The 19,465-nt window shown below is 48.6% G+C and overlaps 1 protein-coding gene across 3 annotated transcripts in view; it reads left to right on the top strand.

Moving 5' to 3' along the window:
• ASPDH (aspartate dehydrogenase domain containing) overlaps nucleotides 1-19,465 on the top strand; it is a 558,112-nt gene that overhangs the window by 191,315 nt on the left and 347,332 nt on the right. For 2 of the 3 annotated variants that reach the window (XM_075330144.1, XM_075330141.1), the window contains exon 3: nucleotides 2,055-2,134. The exons of the other annotated variant lie outside the window; for it this stretch is intronic. In XM_075330144.1, the coding sequence (XP_075186259.1) occupies nucleotides 2,055-2,134 (80 nt within the window). The remainder of the gene's footprint in view (nucleotides 1-2,054; nucleotides 2,135-19,465) is intronic. 3 annotated transcript variants of the gene reach the window in all.

The raw sequence follows: 19,465 nt of genomic DNA, 5'->3' as shown, positions 1-19,465 counted from the left end.
CACCTCCTCTTTTCTGCAATAAAAGACCCCGCAATCTTCGTGACAACTTTGTTAGGGCTGACATTGGCTCCAATACGATCTTGCAGAGACAAACCTTTCTTGGCACTCCCAGAAAAGGAAATTTCCCCTGCCTACACTGTGTGCAGTGCAATAATATCACTAAGGGGAGCACTTTTACCCATCCTCTGTCTGGTCGCATCTTTCCTGTGCGGGGTTTCTTCACTTGCGAATCCTCTTTTGTGGTCTATTTGATCAAATGCCCGTGCGGTCTCGGATATGTTGGGGAAACTACCCAGCATATCCGAGACCGCATCAGCAAGCATAAATCTACTATACGGTGCAAACAAATTCTCTTACCGATTCCATATCACTTCATTACACATGGTCACACTATTGCCCAACTTAAGTACCAGGTACTAGAACATGTCCCGCCCGCCAGAAGAGGCGGCAATCGCATACGGGTTCTTAAAGAGAGGGAATCCTATTGGATTTTCACCTTAAATACATTGGAACCCAGAGGTTTAAATAGAGAGCACGATATGTGCATATAACTGTAATGCACCTAACCTTTGTTGTTTTTTCCAATTATGCTGCTTTTTGTATGTTTTGTGGGATTCAGTGACTCTACTTTCCTCATTGGTTGTCTTGCTATGCATTTGTCTTGCTCATTTACCTCCTGTGTATTTTTGTGTAAAACCTCAGTATAAGGACCAATATAAGGAGTGCTATTGATATAGATTTGATAGTGATTATGGTTCTAACTTGTTTTTCTCATTTTCAGGCACCCACCACTTGATCCCTCACCCACTGGCACCAGCAACAGTCTACCTTCACCCTGTTACATCGTCACCTGTCACTATGTAGGCATTATAAATGTTCATCTAACACTGTTATCAGCCATTCACTCTGGCCTGTGCTCTGTGCCCGGCTCGTGCGTCGCGCAAATAGCCAGGCGCGACGCGCGGGCTGCGTGCAATCCACAGGCCAGTTTCACTGTCATCCTCCACTGGGATTGTTTACATATACGCCCCTTTCAGAAATACGTCATGTCATCACCTCTTCCCTTGCCTGCTGCCCGGCGGTCCGCCCCCTGCGCATGCGCGATGCTGGTGACGGCGTTGCGCATGCGCGGCGTGCGCTCCACGGTCAGCACACTGCGTTCCACAATCCGGAAGTGGGACGGTGGGCGCCGTCTCGCTTAGAGTATATAAGATTATCACAAGCGTGGCACAGCGCACACTATCCAGGGACCTATATCCTACACCAGCATTATAAGGTATGCGTCATCTGTCTATCCACGCTGTCCGCTCCTTGTTAGACTACCTCTGATCTCTATCTATATTTTCTCCCAGACTTGTTCCTCCACAAATCTACCTAGCAACTCTTTGCTTGTGAGTTCCTATTTACCTTTCCAGGTATGCGTTTCTATTAGTGTTTTTCTTCTTTAATCAACCTTGACTCATTGCCTCTAACACTTGCACTATTCATATGATCTTTCATAGAGTCTTAAAGGGACATGTATTCCCTATTTCCCATGATAGCAGTTCCAGACAATTATTGTCCAGAAACACTGCAATAAAGTAGTATGGAGCATTTTTCCATCATATCCCCTGTTATATATGCCTTATACTGATGTTATATTCTCAGATATATTTTTAATTCTTATGTATCCTTCATTCTAGCATTTGCTTATTAGGAGGTAACTAAGAAACACTCAGTGTGGGAATTACACTACTCCCACTAGTGTTTTGTGTTATGGTTTCTGTCCAGTAAACCAGGTAGTGTGTCTCTTTCTTATATAATGTTTCCATTAGGAATAACTTTGTTCAGTTCGCTGAAATAATGATATATTTGATCTACATTTAGAAACAACAACAAAAACTTTCGTTATTCCCAGTCCTGCAATAAAGGTCTTGGCCATCTCCTTATATCTAACTGATAGCATGTGAGGTATATATATATTCATTAATTTTCATTGGTAATATGCCATTTAATGAAATATGTTACTTTGTGTCATGTGATTTATTATATACCTCTCTTCATTTCACACGTAGGATCGATCTTTCTGATCCCATTATACCCATTGGTGATGTCCATTTAACATTGAATGCATATCTTTACAGTGTTGATATAGGTGGGTGTGCATGCTGTATTTGTATCATTACCACTATACTCGTCTTCTGTTAGATAGGTATTCGTATAAATGCACAGATTTGCTCATTTTGTCCCATGATTCTTATGTTTATTATGTGCTGTATATGTGTTTCGCCCGGGGACCAGGGGTACTCAGATCCGGGCCACAGAGTCACTTCTGCGGGTATCACGGTGGCGTGACCCGGTCTGTGATCCCAGGCTCCACAGTAAAAGGGGGGTTTTGTTAGGGGAGATTGTCCGTGACGCCACCCACGGTTGTGGTGATGGTGGAACAGCACCGCTGCTCTGGAAGGGGATCCCGGGAGCGATGACAGGGAGCAGCGTAGTTGTTATGTCCCCTCCGTGGGTAGGGGGGTTGGTTTTCCCGGGGCCCAGTGATGGGGTAAGCAGGGGGCAGGGCGCAGTGCTGCAGTGCGATGCCCGAGGGCACGGGTGTACTCACAAGAAAGTCACACGGAGTCACTGGTGAACTAGAATTGCCGGTGTCCGCAGCCTTTGGTACGGGGGTGTTAGTGTCCCACACACGGTGCAGCAGCCCTGGTTGTTCTTTCCCTGCAGCAAGTGTCTTTCTCTCCACTCTCTTCCACTGCTCCTCAGCCGGGAACGGGGAATCCACTCCCCTGTAGTGATCCGGGTACCCAGGCACCGAGGGGCCACCGCCCGGCTCCGGCTACCTGTTCTGGCCCCTTCCTCACTACGGCCTGTCCCGGCCCTCTCAGAGCACACTTCACTCCCAGCCGGGAGCTACAGCTTCAGACTTCCGTCCTATCTGCCTCCACACACTCTCTGCTCCAGCCCCTCCCCTCTCCTCTGCTTTTCCCTTACACTGGGGGCTGTGCTTTGTCATGCTGCACCGTGTGAGATCAGATTACCAAGGAGGATTAACTCTTTCTGTGACAACCTGGCTGTGCCAGGGCGTCACACACCCCCTTGGTAAAACACGGCCCGTCCTCGGGCCGGCTAGGCACCGACATTTTATTAAACTGGAAAAGATAAAACATCAAACACAAGCATGTTCAATCCTCCCACAACGGGATGCACATTACTTTAACGTTGCAACAACAAATAACACTTTTAATAATGTTAACGTAACGGGTCCTTCAGTCACCCACCCAAACAACCTAGCCTTGGTGCTGCCCCTAAAACCCAGGCAGCAACCCTTGACCCCAGTCCAGGAACAGCCCCAAATTGGTCAACGGGACCGGTACTTCGCTGCCGTTGCGGCCGGGCGGACTGCCGGAGCCGTCGTCATCTCCGTCGCGGCCGGGCGGACTGCCGGGGCCGGTGGCATGGTGGTGACAAAGGTGAGGCCTGGGGACCCCAGGTCTGGGTCCTCCCCAACAGACGCTGCGGGCTCCGCTACCGGTAACAGGGGTAACGGCTCGGTGCATCGCTGCGGCGGCCTCTTCCAGGAACCAAATGCTGGCAGAGTCCTGGCGTCCCTGCTTCCACAGTCTTTGTTACATAAGCTGCAGTTCCTTCTTTCTGCTCCCCCTTGGTACTCGGGAGCAGTCCTTCCAGCAACTTTTAAAGTTTCCCTTTCGCTTCCGGTCCTCCGGAGCTTCACTTCCGCCCGCGTTCTCGGGGGGGCGGAGCCTCTTTTTCGCGCCCAACGCTTGGGGAAGAAGGTGCTGGGCGGGAGATTTTCGCGCCCAAAATGGCGGCAAAGATGGTGACTTTAAGATTTTTGCAGCGGATCACCGCTGACAGTCCAGAATAAGGCGCACTTCCTCCAGGTAACTGGAGGGGTTCGATCCTGTTCGTGACGCCAAATGTTTCGCCCGGGGACCAGGGGTACTCAGATCCGGGCCACAGAGTCACTTCTGCGGGTATCACGGTGGCGTGACCCGGTCTGTGATCCCAGGCTCCACAGTAAAAGGGGGGTTTTGTTAGGGGAGATTGTCCGTGACGCCACCCACGGTTGTGGTGATGGTGGAACACCACCGCTGCTCTGGAAGGGGATCCCGGGAGCGATGACAGGGAGCAGCGTAGTTGTTATGTCCCCTCCGTGGGTAGGGGGGTTGGTTGTCCCGGGGCCCAGTGATGGGGTAAGCAGGGGGCAGGGCGCAGTGCTGCAGTGCGATGCCCGAGGGCACGGGTGTACTCACAAGAAAGTCACACGGAGTCACTGGTGAACTAGAATTGCCGGTGTCCGCAGCCTTTGGTACGGGGGTGTTAGTGTCCCACACACGGTGCAGCAGCCCTGGTTGTTCTTTCCCTGCAGCAAGTGTCTTTCTCTCCACTCTCTTCCACTGCTCCTCAGCCGGGAACGGGGAATCCACTCCCCTGTAGTGATCCGGGTACCCAGGCACCGAGGGGCCACCGCCCGGCTCCGGCTACCTGTTCTGGCCCCTTCCTCACTACGGCCTGTCCCGGCCCTCTCAGAGCACACTTCACTCCCAGCCGGGAGCTACAGCTTCAGACTTCCGTCCTATCTGCCTCCACACACTCTCTGCTCCAGCCCCTCCCCTCTCCTCTGCTTTTCCCTTACACTGGGGGCTGTGCTTTGTCATGCTGCACCGTGTGAGATCAGATTACCAAGGAGGATTAACTCTTTCTGTGACAACCTGGCTGTGCCAGGGCGTCACATATGATCAAACCTATGACGCAGGCTTTTGAAAAAAATTGGCTTGATGTTGTTTTTTTGTACTAATTTCATTTTTTGTCTTTTCTTGTACATATTTCTTGTAATCCTAGATAATTTTGTCCTTGACAACGACCATAAGATACGGTCGAAACGTTGGATAAATTATCCTCAACTTTTTGCACTAATAAATTCGATTCAGCATTCTAAAGAAACGTTTCATGTGTCGTGAATAACTTCAGTGTGCCAGATTTATTACTATATTATTGACTACTATTTTTTCTCGGCACCTAAATTGCACAACTGTGAGCCAGACATATCCGCTTACTAATGCTTTACCCAAGCTGGCTACAAAAATAGGGGGAACCCTACGTCATTTTTTTTTTCATTTTTTTGGCTAAATACAAAGCTAAGCACCCCTTAGTGCCACATGAAAGGCACCAAGGGGTGCAAAATTACAAAATGCAGGAGAGTGGGACATTATGTGTCTTTCTGCCATTATAATGACAGAAAAGACTGATATGAAGTGTACAAGCACTGTAAAATCACCAGAGTGCTCAGTAGTAGAAAATGGCACTGGAGTGAACATGTGACCGCCTCATGTAGGATGAAGCTATGGATCCTGGGTAAATTTATGTATTTTCCCTCCTTCAGTTTTTTTGCCGTACACAAAAAAAACAGAAGGCACACGGATGACAAACAGATGACATACGGACCGTCTACGGATGCACCCGTGAAAAAAAACGGACTGTTTTTTGCAGACCGCAAAAATGGATCGGTCGTGTTAATGTAGCCTTATTCTGATCTGCCGTTTATAAACAGCAGGCAGAAATAAGTGAATAACGCCCCCCAGCGTCAGAAAATCTCCGGGGTTTCAGGCGTAGCTGAGACCTTGGAGATCCTGATTCAGGACAGTTTTTCCGGTCGCCGCTCATGTGACCACAGGTATACACTGTACACCGATGATCACGTTACAGTAAATGACAGTGTCGGTACAAAATTATTTATCTCCCATCTGGCATGAACAAACATGATAAATCTCCTACCCAGTCCCCCGGTGTCGCCAAAGTGCCCCCCCGATGCCCTCACAGAAATCCAAGATGGCCGCGCGCACAGCAGCGCGCCGGCCGCATTCACCCTACTCCTCTGATTTCTGTCGCATGTGCCATGACACATGCAACAGAAAACTCCTCCTCAGGCCCTGCCAGGTCACTCCCTATAACCCCACCGGTGTTCCCCGGTATCCCACGGTACCTGTGCAGCGTTGATCCCCCGCGGCCCTCTCCTTCACAATAGACGCTGCCGCATGCACAGAGCGGCTGTCAGCTCAAGTTCCTGTGTTCAGACACAGTGAGTGGTGGTTATGCATCTGTAAGCTAAATGTGCGGCACTGTGGCTCAGTGGTTAGCACTGCAGTCTTGCAGCGCTGAAGTCCTGGGTTTAATTCCCACCAAGGACACCATCTGCAAGGAGTTTGTATGTTCTCCCCGTGTTTGCGTGGGTTTCCTCCCACACTCCAAAAACATACAGATAGGGAATTTAGATTGTGAGCCCCGATGGGGACAGTGTTCCTAATGTATCCAAAGCGCTATGGAATTAATAGCGCGAAATAAATGAGTACATTTATTATTATTATTATTACTGCAATGCCCTGCTCATGAGGTAAGGAACATAGTTGATCAGGAGAGCTATATACTACATTTCCAAATGGAGGCATTTGATTTTATAGTTGCCCTGCTGAACGACTACCAAACATGAGAATCCGTTATACGCCACAAGAAAACACATCTAAATAGCGAGCTCTGTTGTTTAGTATTCATTCAGCTGGATAACTGGACTTAAAGGGGTATTCCATCTCCAAGATCCTATCCCTAATATATAGTAGGTGGAATAGCAATAATATCAGCAAATACCAATATTTGGAAATGTAGAATAGTTCTCCTGATTAGGCATGCCCTTACCTCATGAGTAGGGCATTGCAGCTTTGGTAGCAACCGTTACGACATGGACTCTGCTGCTGTGGACCCGGGGAGAGTGAGTGCAGATTCATTGCACCCACACTCCTCGAGGGTCTGCACTCCTAGAAAATGGGGGATACGTTCCCGTTTTTTCCTTACAATAAATTTGTGAAAGAGGGAATGTTTTGGGGAGTTTTCTTTCAAATACATTTTTTTTGTCGATTTTTTTTGTTAGTACTGACAGTTTGTGATGTCGGGTATCTGATAGACACCATGACATCACAAACTGCTGGGCCTGATGTCAGGTGACTTTACATCTAGTATCAACCCCATTTATTACCCCGTTTGCCACTGCACCAGGGCACGGGATGAGCTGTGGTGAAGCGCCAGGATTGGCGCATCTAGTGGATGCACCACGTCTGGGGTGCCTGTGGCCTGCTATTTTTAGGCTGTGAAGGCCCAATAACTATGGACCTTCCCACCCTGAGAATACCAGACCACAGCTGTCCGCTTTACCTTGGCTGGTGATCCAATTTGGGGGGGACCCTACTTTTTTTTTGTAATTATTATTATTTATAAAATAATTATAAAAAAAGAGCCTGGGGTGACCTCCACATTGGATCCCCAACCACGGTAAAGCTGCCAGCTGTGGTTTTCAGGCTACAGCCGTCTGCTTTACCCTAGCTGGCTATCAAAAATGGGGGGACCCAACATCATTTTTTTTTAACTATTTTTTAAATAAAAAAAAATTAATGGGCTTCCCTGTATTTTGATTGCCAGCCAAGGTAACGCCAGGCAGATGGGGGTGGCAACCCATAGCTGAGCGCTACGTCATTTTTTTTAAAGATTTATTTTTACAGCACTGTCATGTCAGGCAATTAAAATACAGGGAAGCCCTTTTTGTTTTTAGTTATTTAAATAAATAATTAAAAAAAATATATATGGGCTCCCGCTGCATTTTTTGTATTGCTAGCTAAGGGTAATCGTGCAAAAAGCATTAAAATACACCTTTATTAATATAATCCTAAAAAGAGCTAGCTAAGGGTAATCCAAGCAGCTACTGGCTGCTAACCCCCACTGTTTGGTGTTACCTTCACTGGCAATGGAAAATCCATGGAAGCATTTTTTATTTTTTTTGCCAAAAAACTACAAAAAAAATATACATAACTGGTAATATTAAATTTTGTATATGTACTCGGTGATTATCTACAAAGCCAAAGTTACTGGCAAAAAGTCCCCCATAGGGGGCAGTGTAAACAATTGTTACAATCACTATACATGTAAGATACAAAATTCAGGTATAATACAGAATATATATGTACCGCCCCCATGTCAGTGGCCGAGCCGCTTGGATCCGGAGTCGCGGTGGCTCGAGGGGTCTCCGGATCCGGGGGGGTCCGCGCGGACACTCGGTTAAAAGAAGAGGGGGGGATATGTACAAGGGAGTTAGAAAGTTCGTGATGCCACCCACGGTGCGTGGTAATGTAAGAGACCACCGCTGCTGTTGGGGGAGCCCGATGATGATGGTTCAGCATCCGGATGTTTAACCCCTCCTTGGGTAGGGGGTTTGTGTCCCGGGGCCCATTGGATGGTTGGTGCTTGGGGTGCCGTTGGGGATTGGAACATGGATTTTCAGTGTACTCACTCAATCCAGGAAGAACAACCCCGACAGCTTGTAAACCAGAATTCTGAGCACCACTGCAGCTTGTAGGGATCAAGCTTGGGTCCGTGCCCTTGGTGTTGCTGTTAGCCTGTGACCCTTTCCTTGGCACCTTTGTCTCTATTTGGACCCTCGGGTATAAAACTCTTTGGGTCCCGCTCACCCGTATGGCTAACGGAGTGAGCTTGCTCTCAGGGTTCTAGCGTAGGATTTCTTTGGACTGTATTTGAAAAGTCCTATCCCACCGGTGCGCTAGTACCCCGATTTTGGAGCAGGTTGGGGATGAATCTTGAAGTCTTCACCCCCTTCGGGTAATTTACCGGAATACGTGAAGCTACTTTCTGGCTCAGGGTCCACGTACCCCGACGTGCCCTGGCCCCTGCCCGGTGATAGCTCAAGGCCGCCGGCCGCCCTCCTCGACAGTCCGTGTCCCTTGACACAATCCCCTGCGACCGGGGTTCCAGCTCCTACCAGGCCCAGACTAACGTCTGCCACCTAGCAACTACAGGAGCCCTGCTCCAGGCCGGTGACCTCTCCCTCACAGAGAGTCACCTCTCCTCGTCCACCTCACTCTCTCCTTTCCTTTGCTCTACTGTCACTTTCTTACTTTCCCCTTACCAACCCCCCATATGTGTGGCCCTATTCCCTTCAGGCCCCCCAATGGTGTGTCTGGTGGTTACAGTGTAAAGTGTTCCTAGGATTATGATTGGCTAAGCTGTTAGCAACACCAAAGGACCAGGACCCGTAACCAAGGATGAGTGGATACTGTACAGAAGGGCAGATTGCACAATACCCTGTGACGACCTGATAGGCCAGGGTGTTACGAGGGGGACCCAGGGAAGCGTGCCAAGATGGTGAAGAGACAGCTTCCGCCAGTCAAGGTCCACTGTGCGGTGTAGGGGACCGCTGCTATGGTTGTTAGAGAGTGAGCGGGTTGTTGCTGACGATCGTCTGTTATGTAACAGACGATCTGCGTAGATCGGCTCGCCCTAACCCATGAGGGTTGTATGGGACGGGGCTTACAGCTCGGTGCACTTGTTGCATGAAGAAGCACAGCGGCGTCCACGCACGTGTGCCCAAACGGAAGTCACGGAAACGTGGCACGAGGGTAGCACAGCGTGCTTCAATAACAAGGTGAGTCCGAGGAGGTCCCGAGGAGCTTACCGAAGGTAGGGACACGACTTGCAAAACAAGGCGCTGCCGGAGCAGCAAGGGCAAAGCCCACAAGAAGACAATAATGCCTGTACAGCGGCGTAGCAGCACGCTGCCAGTCATCCAACAAAAGAGGACGGTCGCGCGCCGCCATATTGGAAAGCGGGGCTTTTAAGGAGGCGCAGCTCCACCCAAAGGTGGGCGCGAGGCAGAGATGACGGATTTGACCCAATCGGGATCCACGACGTCCCAGCCCAGCCAATCAGGGTTCACCACATCACCAGCATCGTCATCAAGCCGTGTGATGTCAGTGGGCGAATCAAAACCTGCCACATGGTGCACATGCTCATTCTCCTGCCTCTGAGACATAGAGGCGGGATCTGTGGCTTCACAAGATGCAGAGATAACGAGATTCTTGCTGCTTCCCTTAGTAGCTATCCTCTGCACATTGTGTAGTCTCCTAGACCTTCAGCGCTGCTGAGCAGGAGGACTCCTGGCAGACAAGGCATGGGAGACCAAATCATTCCCTGCAACAGGGTAGCCATGCAGTCTCCTAGACCTTCAGCGCTGCTGAGCAGGAGGGCTGGTGGCAGACAAGGAGTGGAAGACCACATCATTCCTTGCAACAGGGGAGCACAAGGTGTAACACCAGGGCATCACATATATACCAATGTGGGCAATTAGCACTCAATCAAGTATGTCTACAGTCATGGCCAAAAGTTTTGAGAATAACACCAAAATTATATTTTCACATGATCTGTTGCCCTTTGGTTTTTAATTGTGTTTGTCTGATGTTTACATCACATACAGAAATATAATTGAAATCATATTATGAGTACCAAAAGGTTATATTGACAGTTAGAATGAGTTAATGCAGCAAGTCAATATTTGCAGTGTTGACCCTTCTTCTTCAGGACCTCTGCAATTCTCCCTGGCATGCTCTCAATCAGCTTCTGGATCAAATCCTGACTGACAGCTGTCCATTCTTGCATAAGCAATGCTTGCATTTTGCCAGAATTTGTTGATTTTTGTTTGTCCACCCGTCTCTTGATGATTGCCCACAAGTTCTCAATGGGATTAAGATCTGGGGAGTTTCCAGGCCATGGACCCAAAATCTCTATGTTTTGTTCCATGAGCCATTTAGTGATCATCTTTGCTTTATGGCAAGGTGCTCCATCATGCTGGAAAAGGCATTGTTGGGTGCCAAACTGCTCTTGGACAGTTGGGAGAAGTTGGTCTTGGAGGACATTCTGGTACCATTCTTTATTCATGGCTGTGTTTTTAGGCAAGACTGTGAGTGAGCCGTTTCCCTTGGCTCAGAAGCAACCCCACACATGAATCATTTCAGGATGCTTAACAGTTGGCATGAGACAAGACTGGTGGTAGCGCTCACCTCTTCTTCTCCTAATAAGCTGTTTTCCAGATGTCCCAAACAATCAAAAAGGGGATTCATCTGAGAAAATGACTTTACCCCAGTCCTCAGCAGTCCACTCTCTGTACCTTTTGCAGAATATCAGTCGGTCCCTGATGTTTTTTCTGGAGAGAAGTGGCTTCTTTGCTGCCTTTCTTGAAACCAGGCCTTGCTCAAGCAGTCTCCGCCTCACAGTGCGTGCAGAAGCACTCACACCAGCCTGCTGCCATTGCTGAGCTAGCTCGGCACTGCTGGTAGTCCAATCCCGCAGCTGAAACAGTTTTAAGACACGGTCCTGGCGTTTGCTGGTCCTTCTTGGGCGCCCTGGAGCCTTTTTGGCAACAATGGAAGCTCTCTCCTTGAAGTTCTTGATGATGCGATAGATTGTTGACTGAGGTGCAATCTTTGTAGCTGCGATACTCTTCCCTGTTAGGCCATTTTTGTGCAGAGCAATGATGGCTGTACGTGTTTCTTTAGAGATAACCATGGTTAACTGAAGAGAAACAATGATACCAAGCACCAGCCTCCTTTTAAAGTGTCCAGTGGTGTCATTCTTACTTAATCATGACTGATTGATCGCCAGCCCTGTCCTCATAACACCCACACCTATGTTAATGGAACAATCACTAAAACAATGTTAGCTGCTCCTTTTAAGGCAGGAATGCAACGATGTTGAAATGTGTTTTGGGGGTTAAAGTTCATTTTCTTAGCCAATATTGACTTTGCAAGCAATTGCTGTTAAGCTGATCACTCTTTATGACATTCTGGAGTATATTCAAATTGCCATTAGAAAAACTTAAGCAGTAGACTTTGTAAAAATTAATATTTGTAGCATTCTCAAAACTTTTGGCCATGACTGTAGGGTGTTCAAAAAACTGCCCCCATCAGGAGGTAAAAAGATTTTTTTATATATGTACATACATATATGAGAAACGGGTTTTAGCCGCGCTAAAGAATCACTATTTCCAGGGTATTATTTTTAGATCTCTTTTTTATTTTATTTGCTGCATACTGTGTGTACATTTTCTCTTTTCCCTGAAGAAGGAGACGGCTTATGTCTCTGAAACGCATTGGAACTGTAATAAAAAAGAGATCTAAAGATAATACCCTGGAAATAGTGTTTCTTTAGTGCGGCTAAAACCCGTTTCTCATATATGTATGTACATATATAAAAAAATCTTTTTACCACGTTCATCACGGGGCCGCTGCTTGGAACCACGCTGACACTCACATGCTTTACAAGGGGTTGTGACTGGCACAACCTCATTAGGTGAGTGTTTCATCTATTTTCTAAACGGTTATTACCGGGTAAGACCCTATTTGCGCCTTTTGTTTCCTTATCTTTAGCACCCATCAGGAGGTAACCAGAGGACACTAAAGATGTTAACAACTATTGCCTCCATGGAGCTAGATGATATCGTGTCTGCAGTCAGTTTAAGGCTGTGTGCACACGTTGCGTTTTTTACCGCGGAAACGCTGCGTTTTGAACCGCAGCGTTTCAGTGGCAAATTGCATGCGTTCAGCTTTCCCAGCAAAGTGTATGGAAAAGCTGAAAAATCAGTGCACACGCTGCGTTTCTTTCCGCAGCGTTTTGGATGCCAAAAATCGGTGCGGAAAGAAAAGCAGCATGTCACTTCTTTTGTGCGTTGTGGCTGCGTTCTCTCCCCCATTGAAATCAATGATGTGGGGTCAGAACGCAGCTACACCGCATGGACCTGCTTTTTTGTTGCAGTCCGCGGCCTTTGTCGGCACGCCAGAACGCAGGCATTTACCTGGAAGTGAGGTCAAGAGGTTTCCTGTTGACCTCACTTCCTGGCAAAGCCCCCGGTGTCGCCAAAGTGCCCGCCCCGACCCTCGACCCCCCCTCCCGAATATCCAACATGGCCGCGCGCACAGTAGCGCACCGGCCGCCCTGCTCCTATGTTATCTGTCGCATGTGCCTTGAGACATGCGACAGAAAAATGCACCCAAGCCCTGCCCGTTCACCCCAATTCCCCCCGGTGTCATACATACCTGTCCGGTCGCAGCGCTGATCCCCCGCGGCCCCCTCCTCCTTCACAGCAGACGCCGGCCGGTCACATGTGCAGAGCAGCTGACAGCCAGCACTGTGTTCAGTGTGAGCTGTGCTGGCTGCTCGCACTCTGCAGCTGTGACCCGGGGAGAGTGGGTGCAGATTTTTGCACCCACTCTCCTCAAATGGAGGGTCTGCCCTCCTAGAAAATGGGGGATACGTTCCCTGAACGTGCCCCCATATTCTAGAAGGTCCAGAGGCGACGTGGGACATCCAAATGGATTTCTGCGGACCCATTTTTTTTATTAAATTGGAGAACAAGGGAATGATTTGGGGAGTGTTTTTTCTAATAAAAAATTTTTTTTAGAACGGAGCCCGTATTGCACTTCGACAACCCATGTGTGCCGTGATTCACGGCACACATGGGACATGTGCGTGTTTTACACGCCAGTGAAAAACGTCAGTGTTTTTCACTGACGTGTGAAACGGGCCTAAAAGTGAGAATATTGTTGCTACAGCAACATTTTGGGTGAAGTAGCTGTGGATTCAAAATGCTTAATATACTCCTGAATAAAATCCTTGAGGGGTGCAGATTCCAAAATGGGGTCACTTGTCGGGGTTTTCTGACATATAGGTACCCAAGGGGCTCTGCTAATGTGACATGGTGTGCGAAGTTTATTTCAATTTTTCCAAAATTCAAATGGTGCTCCTTCCATTCCAAGCCCTCCCATTTATCCAAACAGAATGTGGGGAAGGAAATGACATCACAGGTTTTTTTTTCCAAAGGTCTGTGTTCAACCAACTTTATTAACACTGACAAGTCTTAAAAAACGCACCTAAAAAAACGCATGAAAAACGCATGAAAAACGCATGAAAAACGCATGAAAAACGCATGCGTTTTCGATGTGTTGTTTCTCAAAAAGCATTGTTTACTATTCTCCCCTCTGCCAGAGGGTGCGTTTTTTTCCGCGCGGAAAAAAAAGCAACGTGTGCACATACCCTAAGTGATTGTAAGGCCATGTGGAAAACCACAAACACAGTGGAGGTAGGAGCCTGAACTGACCATTAAGGTCAGTTATAGTGAAAGAGTGTATCAGGCACACGCATCATACAGAAAAGATCCTATTACCTTTTGGGGACAGAAATAAGTTGGTGATGGTAGCGGGTGGTGGCCCCAAAGTCTGTTTCGCAAGGCACTTTTTCCAGGAGGTGTGAGGTATGTGTAGTGCAAGCTCCTTATATTGAGCCTGCATGACTGAATTAGATAATTTCTGATTGCGGTCGGCTACAGAGCATGCGCCGGAAGCCGAGGAGCGTGGGAGATGGGCCGCACCGCCACTATCGGTGCATGTGCGGGAGCATAGGACGCGTCACCATGGCTCCCGCGCATGCTCACCCAGACGGGCGCCGTCATACACCACTTCCTGGCTGTCGGCTAACCGGAGGACACGCACGGCCGCAAGAACAGCCGTCAGTATAGACAAATCACATAACGTTACTGAGCAATCCCATATAGGAGAAACATATAATCAAAGAATGCATCAATTAGGAGAATGCTCCACAACAATCATCAGATGAAATAGGGACTTGAACGTAAAATCATGATGAGAGATAAGCCACCCTCTAGAGCAGGGGTCTCAAACTCGGCTGGGTGTATGGGCCGCACAGAGGAGAAAAATAATTTGGGGGGCCGCATTCTTTGCGGGACAAAGAGACATTTTTTTTGGTACCATATATATTTTTTTACACACCTTTTGGATCACTGATTTTCAACATTTTTCACTTGTTTATTATAACAAATGTGCACATTCTTTGGTTAAAGGGAACCTGTCATCAGAAATTTTGCTTTAAACCTAAACGTTTCCCCCTCTGCAGCTCCTTGGCTGCATTCTAGCAAGGTTCCTGTACTTTTTGTGGCCCTTTTTAAACCAAATTAAATACTTTATAAACTTGTACCTTTTGCTATGTAAATTTTGTAAATCATCCATGGGGGCAGGCTCTCTGCTGACCGTTGCTGTTCCTCCAGCAGATTTACGCCACCCCCCAACGCTGAATTTCATATCTCAGGACGCCGCCCCTGGGCGCCCGTGGTCCCACGCATGCGCTGTGCGACTGTAGCGTGACTGTGCACTGTGTGCACGTGTGACCGCTGGTGACGTTTTGCGCAGGCACGAGGTTATGGGCGGCGCTGTGAGTGTCATCAGCAAGTGCCGCCCATAACCTCGTGACCGCACCTTCCCCTCTTCCTCCAGCGTTCTGCGCAAGCCCTGGCCAGATGACCCGACGTCACCTCTTTCCCATCTTACCCTGCTGCAGGGTAAGATGGGAAGGAGGTGACGTCGAGTCATTTGGCCGGCGAGCGCTTGCGCAGAACGATGGAGGCAGTGGGGGAAAGCGCGTCCACGAGATTATGGGCGGGCACTTGCGATGCAATCACAGCACCGCCCATAATCTCGTGCTTGTGACACACGTCACCAGCGATCCTGGCATGGGCGGCACCTCGGGCGCAGTGGGCGGGTCCTGATGTACGAAATGGAGCGTGGGGGGACGGCGTCAATGTGCTGCAGGAACAGCAACGGTCAGCAGAAAGCCTGCGCCCATGGATGATTTACAAAATTTACATAGCAAAAGGTACAAGTTTACAAAGTATTTAATTTGGTTTAAAAGGGGCCACAAAAAGTACAGGAACCTTGCTAGAATGCAGCCCAGGAGCTGCAGAGGGGGAAACTTTTAGGTTTAAAGCTAAATTTCTGATGACAGGTTCCCTTTAAATATAAAAAAAAAAAAAAAAAAAATTTGATGGTAAAAAAAAGTCATGTTTTATTTTGTTTTTTCTTTTACATTTTATCCCTTTCTTGTAACTAATAGTCTTACAATTATCACTATATAGAAATTTTGGCCAACATCTTTTAGTAATGTTCCCCATCCTATAGTAATGTGCCCACCTTGTTCCCATCCTATAGTAATGACCCCAGCCTTGTCCCTATTCTATAGTAATGTCCCCATCCAATAGTATTATGCCCATCCTTGTAATGTCCCCATCTTTTAGTAATGTCCCAAGCCTTGTCCCCATCCTATAGACATGTGCCCACCTTGTCCCTATTCTATAGTAATGTGCCCACCTTGTCCCCATCCTATAGTCATGTGCCCACCTTGTCCCTATTCTATAGTAATGTGCCCACCTTGTCCCCATCCTATAGACATGTGCCCACCTTGTCCCCATCCTATAGACATGTGCCCACCTTGTCCCCATCCTATAGACATGTGCCCACCTTGTCCCTATTCTATAGTAATGTGCCCACCTTGTCCCCATCCTATAGACATGTGCCCACCTTGTCCCTATTCTATAGTAATGTGCCCCCCTTGTCCCTATTCTATAGTAATGTGCCCACCTTGTCCCTATTATATAGTAATGTGCCCACCTTGTCCCCATCCTATAGACATGTGCCCACCTTGTCCCCATCCTATAGACATGTGCCCACCTTGTCCCTATTCTATAGTAAGGTGCCCACCTTGTCCCCATCCTATAGTCATGTGCCCACCTTGTCCCTATTCTATAGTCATGTGCCCACCTTGTCCCCATCCTATAGACATGTGCCCACCTTGTCCCTATTCTATAGTAATGTGCCCACCTTGTCCCCATCCTATAGTCATGTGCCCACCTTGTCCCTATTCTATAGTAATGTGCCCCCCTTGTCCCCATCCTATAGTCATGTGCCCACCTTGTCCCTATTCTATAGTAATGTGCCCACCTTGTCCCCATCCTATAGACATGTGCCCACCTTGTCCCTATTCTATAGTAATGTGCCCACCTTGTCCCCATCCTATAGACATGTGCCCACCTTGTCCCTATTCTATAGTAAGGTGCCCACCTTGTCCCCATCCTATAGACATGTGCCCACCTTGTCCCCATCCTATAGACATGTGCCCACCTTGTCCCCATCCTATAGACATGTGCCCACCTTGTCCCCATCCTATAGACATGTGCCCACCTTGTCCCCATCCTATAGTAATGTGCCCACCTTGTCCCCATCCTATAGACATGTGCCCACCTTGTCCCCATCCTATAGTAATGTACCGACCTTGTCCCCATCCTAGTCATGTGCCCACCTTGTCCCCATCCTATAGTAATGTGCCCACCTTGTCCCTATTCTATAGTCATGTGCCCACCTTGTCCCCATCCTATAGACATGTGCCCACCTTGTCCCCATCCTATAGACATGTGCCCACCTTGTCCCCATCCTATAGTAATGTGCCAACCTTGTCCCTATTCTATAGTAATGTGCCCACCTTGTCCCCATCCTATAGACATGTGCCCACCTTGTCCCCATCCTATAGTCATGTGCCCACCTTGTCCCCATCCTATAGTCATGTGCACACCTTGTCCCTATTCTATAGTCATGTGCCCACCTTGTCCCCATCCTATAGACATGTGCCCACCTTGTCCCCATCCTATAGTCATGTGCCCACCTTGTCCCCATCCTATAGTCATGTGCCCACCTTGTCCCTATTCTATAGTCATGTGCCCACCTTGTCCCCATCCTATAGACATGTGCCCACCTTGTCCCCATCCTATAGTCATGTGCCCACCTTGTCCCTATTCTATAGTAATGTGCCCCCCTTGTCCCCATCCTATAGTCATGTGCCCACCTTGTCCCTATTCTATAGTAATGTGCCCACCTTGTCCCCATCCTATAGACATGTGCCCACCTTGTCCCCATCCTATAGTAATGTGCCCACCTTGTCCCTATTCTATAGTAATATGCCCACCTTGTTCCCATCCTATAGACATGTGCCCACCTTGTCCTCATCCTATAGACATGTGCCCACCTTGTCCCCATCCTATAGACATGTGCCCACCTTGTCCCCATCCTATAGACATGTGCCCACCTTGTCCCCATCCTATAGACATGTGCCCACCTTGTCCCCATCCTATAGACATGTGCCCACCTTGTTCCCATCCTATAGACATATGCCCACCTTGTCCCCATCCTATAGACATGTGCCCACCTTGTCCCTATTCTATAGTAATGTCCCCATCCTGTAGTAATGGGTGGTGGGGGCAGTGGCGGCGGCGGCCTGTGAAATGGGGCGCTATAATTTACTGATCGCTCTCGGCTTCCACCCACGAACGCTGGAGTGAAGCTGAGGGAGCGGTCTCCAGCCCCAGATCCACAGTGATTGGAGAGACCAGCCTTGTGACCGATCTCTCCAATCAGAGCTGGGGGCAGGTGAAACTGAGGTCACCCAGCTCCAGCCAATGATCAGTGCTACAGCTGCACTGATCAGGGCTGAATTTCAATGTTACAGCCATTTTCAATGGCTGAAACATTACAGTGGCTGTGACTGGCTGACGAACGCGCACAGCCAATCACAGCCTCCGTAGGTCCGGGGAGGAGACACCATCGTGAGGCTCCCTCTTCCCCGAATCTAAGGTATATTTGCTATTTGCAATGCAAACAGCGATCGCAGCCACCGGGGCTGCGATTTCACCATGACGTATTGGGTATGTCATGGGTCCTTAAGTACCAGGGAGCCATGACGTACCCCGTACTTCATAGGTCGCTAAGGGGTTAATGTGCCGTCCTTCACATACACAAAAAATAAAAAAAACACTATTCTTCTCCCCTGTCCCGCGTTCCCTCGGCTCCTCGCCTCTGCTTCTTGCTGTCTGCAGGCTGTGCCCCTGTGACTGCCCCTGGCAGCGATTTATGTCATGAGTGTTTTGCCGGCGCTGCGCGCGCACAGTCCTTGCCTCTGAGAGCGCAGCGCCGGCAAAAAACTCATCTGACAAAGTGCAGACAGTGGCTGCGGCCCCTGCACCGGCCGTGATAGTGAACAGTGAAACGGGCCTTGGGGCCGCACAAAGCAGCCTGACGGGCCGCGTGTTTGAGACCACTGCTCTAGAGGCTCAAGTTCGGTTCGTCGAATGGAGGCCGCGTTCGAGTACGGTTCGGCAAGCCGTTCGACGAACCTCTCGAACCCCATAGAAAACAATGGGAGGCAATCACAAACACATAAAAACACATAGAAAACACCTTCAAAGGTGTTCAAAAAGTGACAAACAACTCAAAAGACAACACAAACACATGGGAAAGTGACAAGGACAAATACTAATGCGAAAACAAAACAGCTGGACGAGGAAAAAGAGGACAAGACACAGATATATGAGTATATGCAAGTGAACATTGATGCCATTACCGTGCTCATTCTAGGCTTCCAATCTGGATAAATTACCTGAGCTTGCCACTTACGCTTTGGGGATCTTGTCGTGTCCCGCAGCCAGCGTTCTCTCGGAACGTGTCTTCAGTGCTGCTGGGTGTGTGCTGACAGATAAGAGCACGCGTCTGTCCACTGACAATGTGGGCAGACTAACGTTCATCAAGATGAGGAAGTCATGGATCACAGAGGACTTTTCTACCCCTGTGTCATCCAGGGGAGGCGAAAGGCTGGTGTATTTTTGAGAGTGCTTCATGGAAAGCATCTTTTTAAGATTGCAACTGGGGGACAACTGATGCTAGTGAAGTGGTGTGTG

This window comes from Anomaloglossus baeobatrachus, chromosome 12 (genome assembly GCF_048569485.1).
Source record: "Anomaloglossus baeobatrachus isolate aAnoBae1 chromosome 12, aAnoBae1.hap1, whole genome shotgun sequence".
Taxonomy (NCBI): Eukaryota; Metazoa; Chordata; class Amphibia; order Anura; family Aromobatidae; genus Anomaloglossus; species Anomaloglossus baeobatrachus.
Note: the sequence above shows the minus strand (reverse complement) of the source record. Positions and strands in the feature narration are given on the sequence as shown.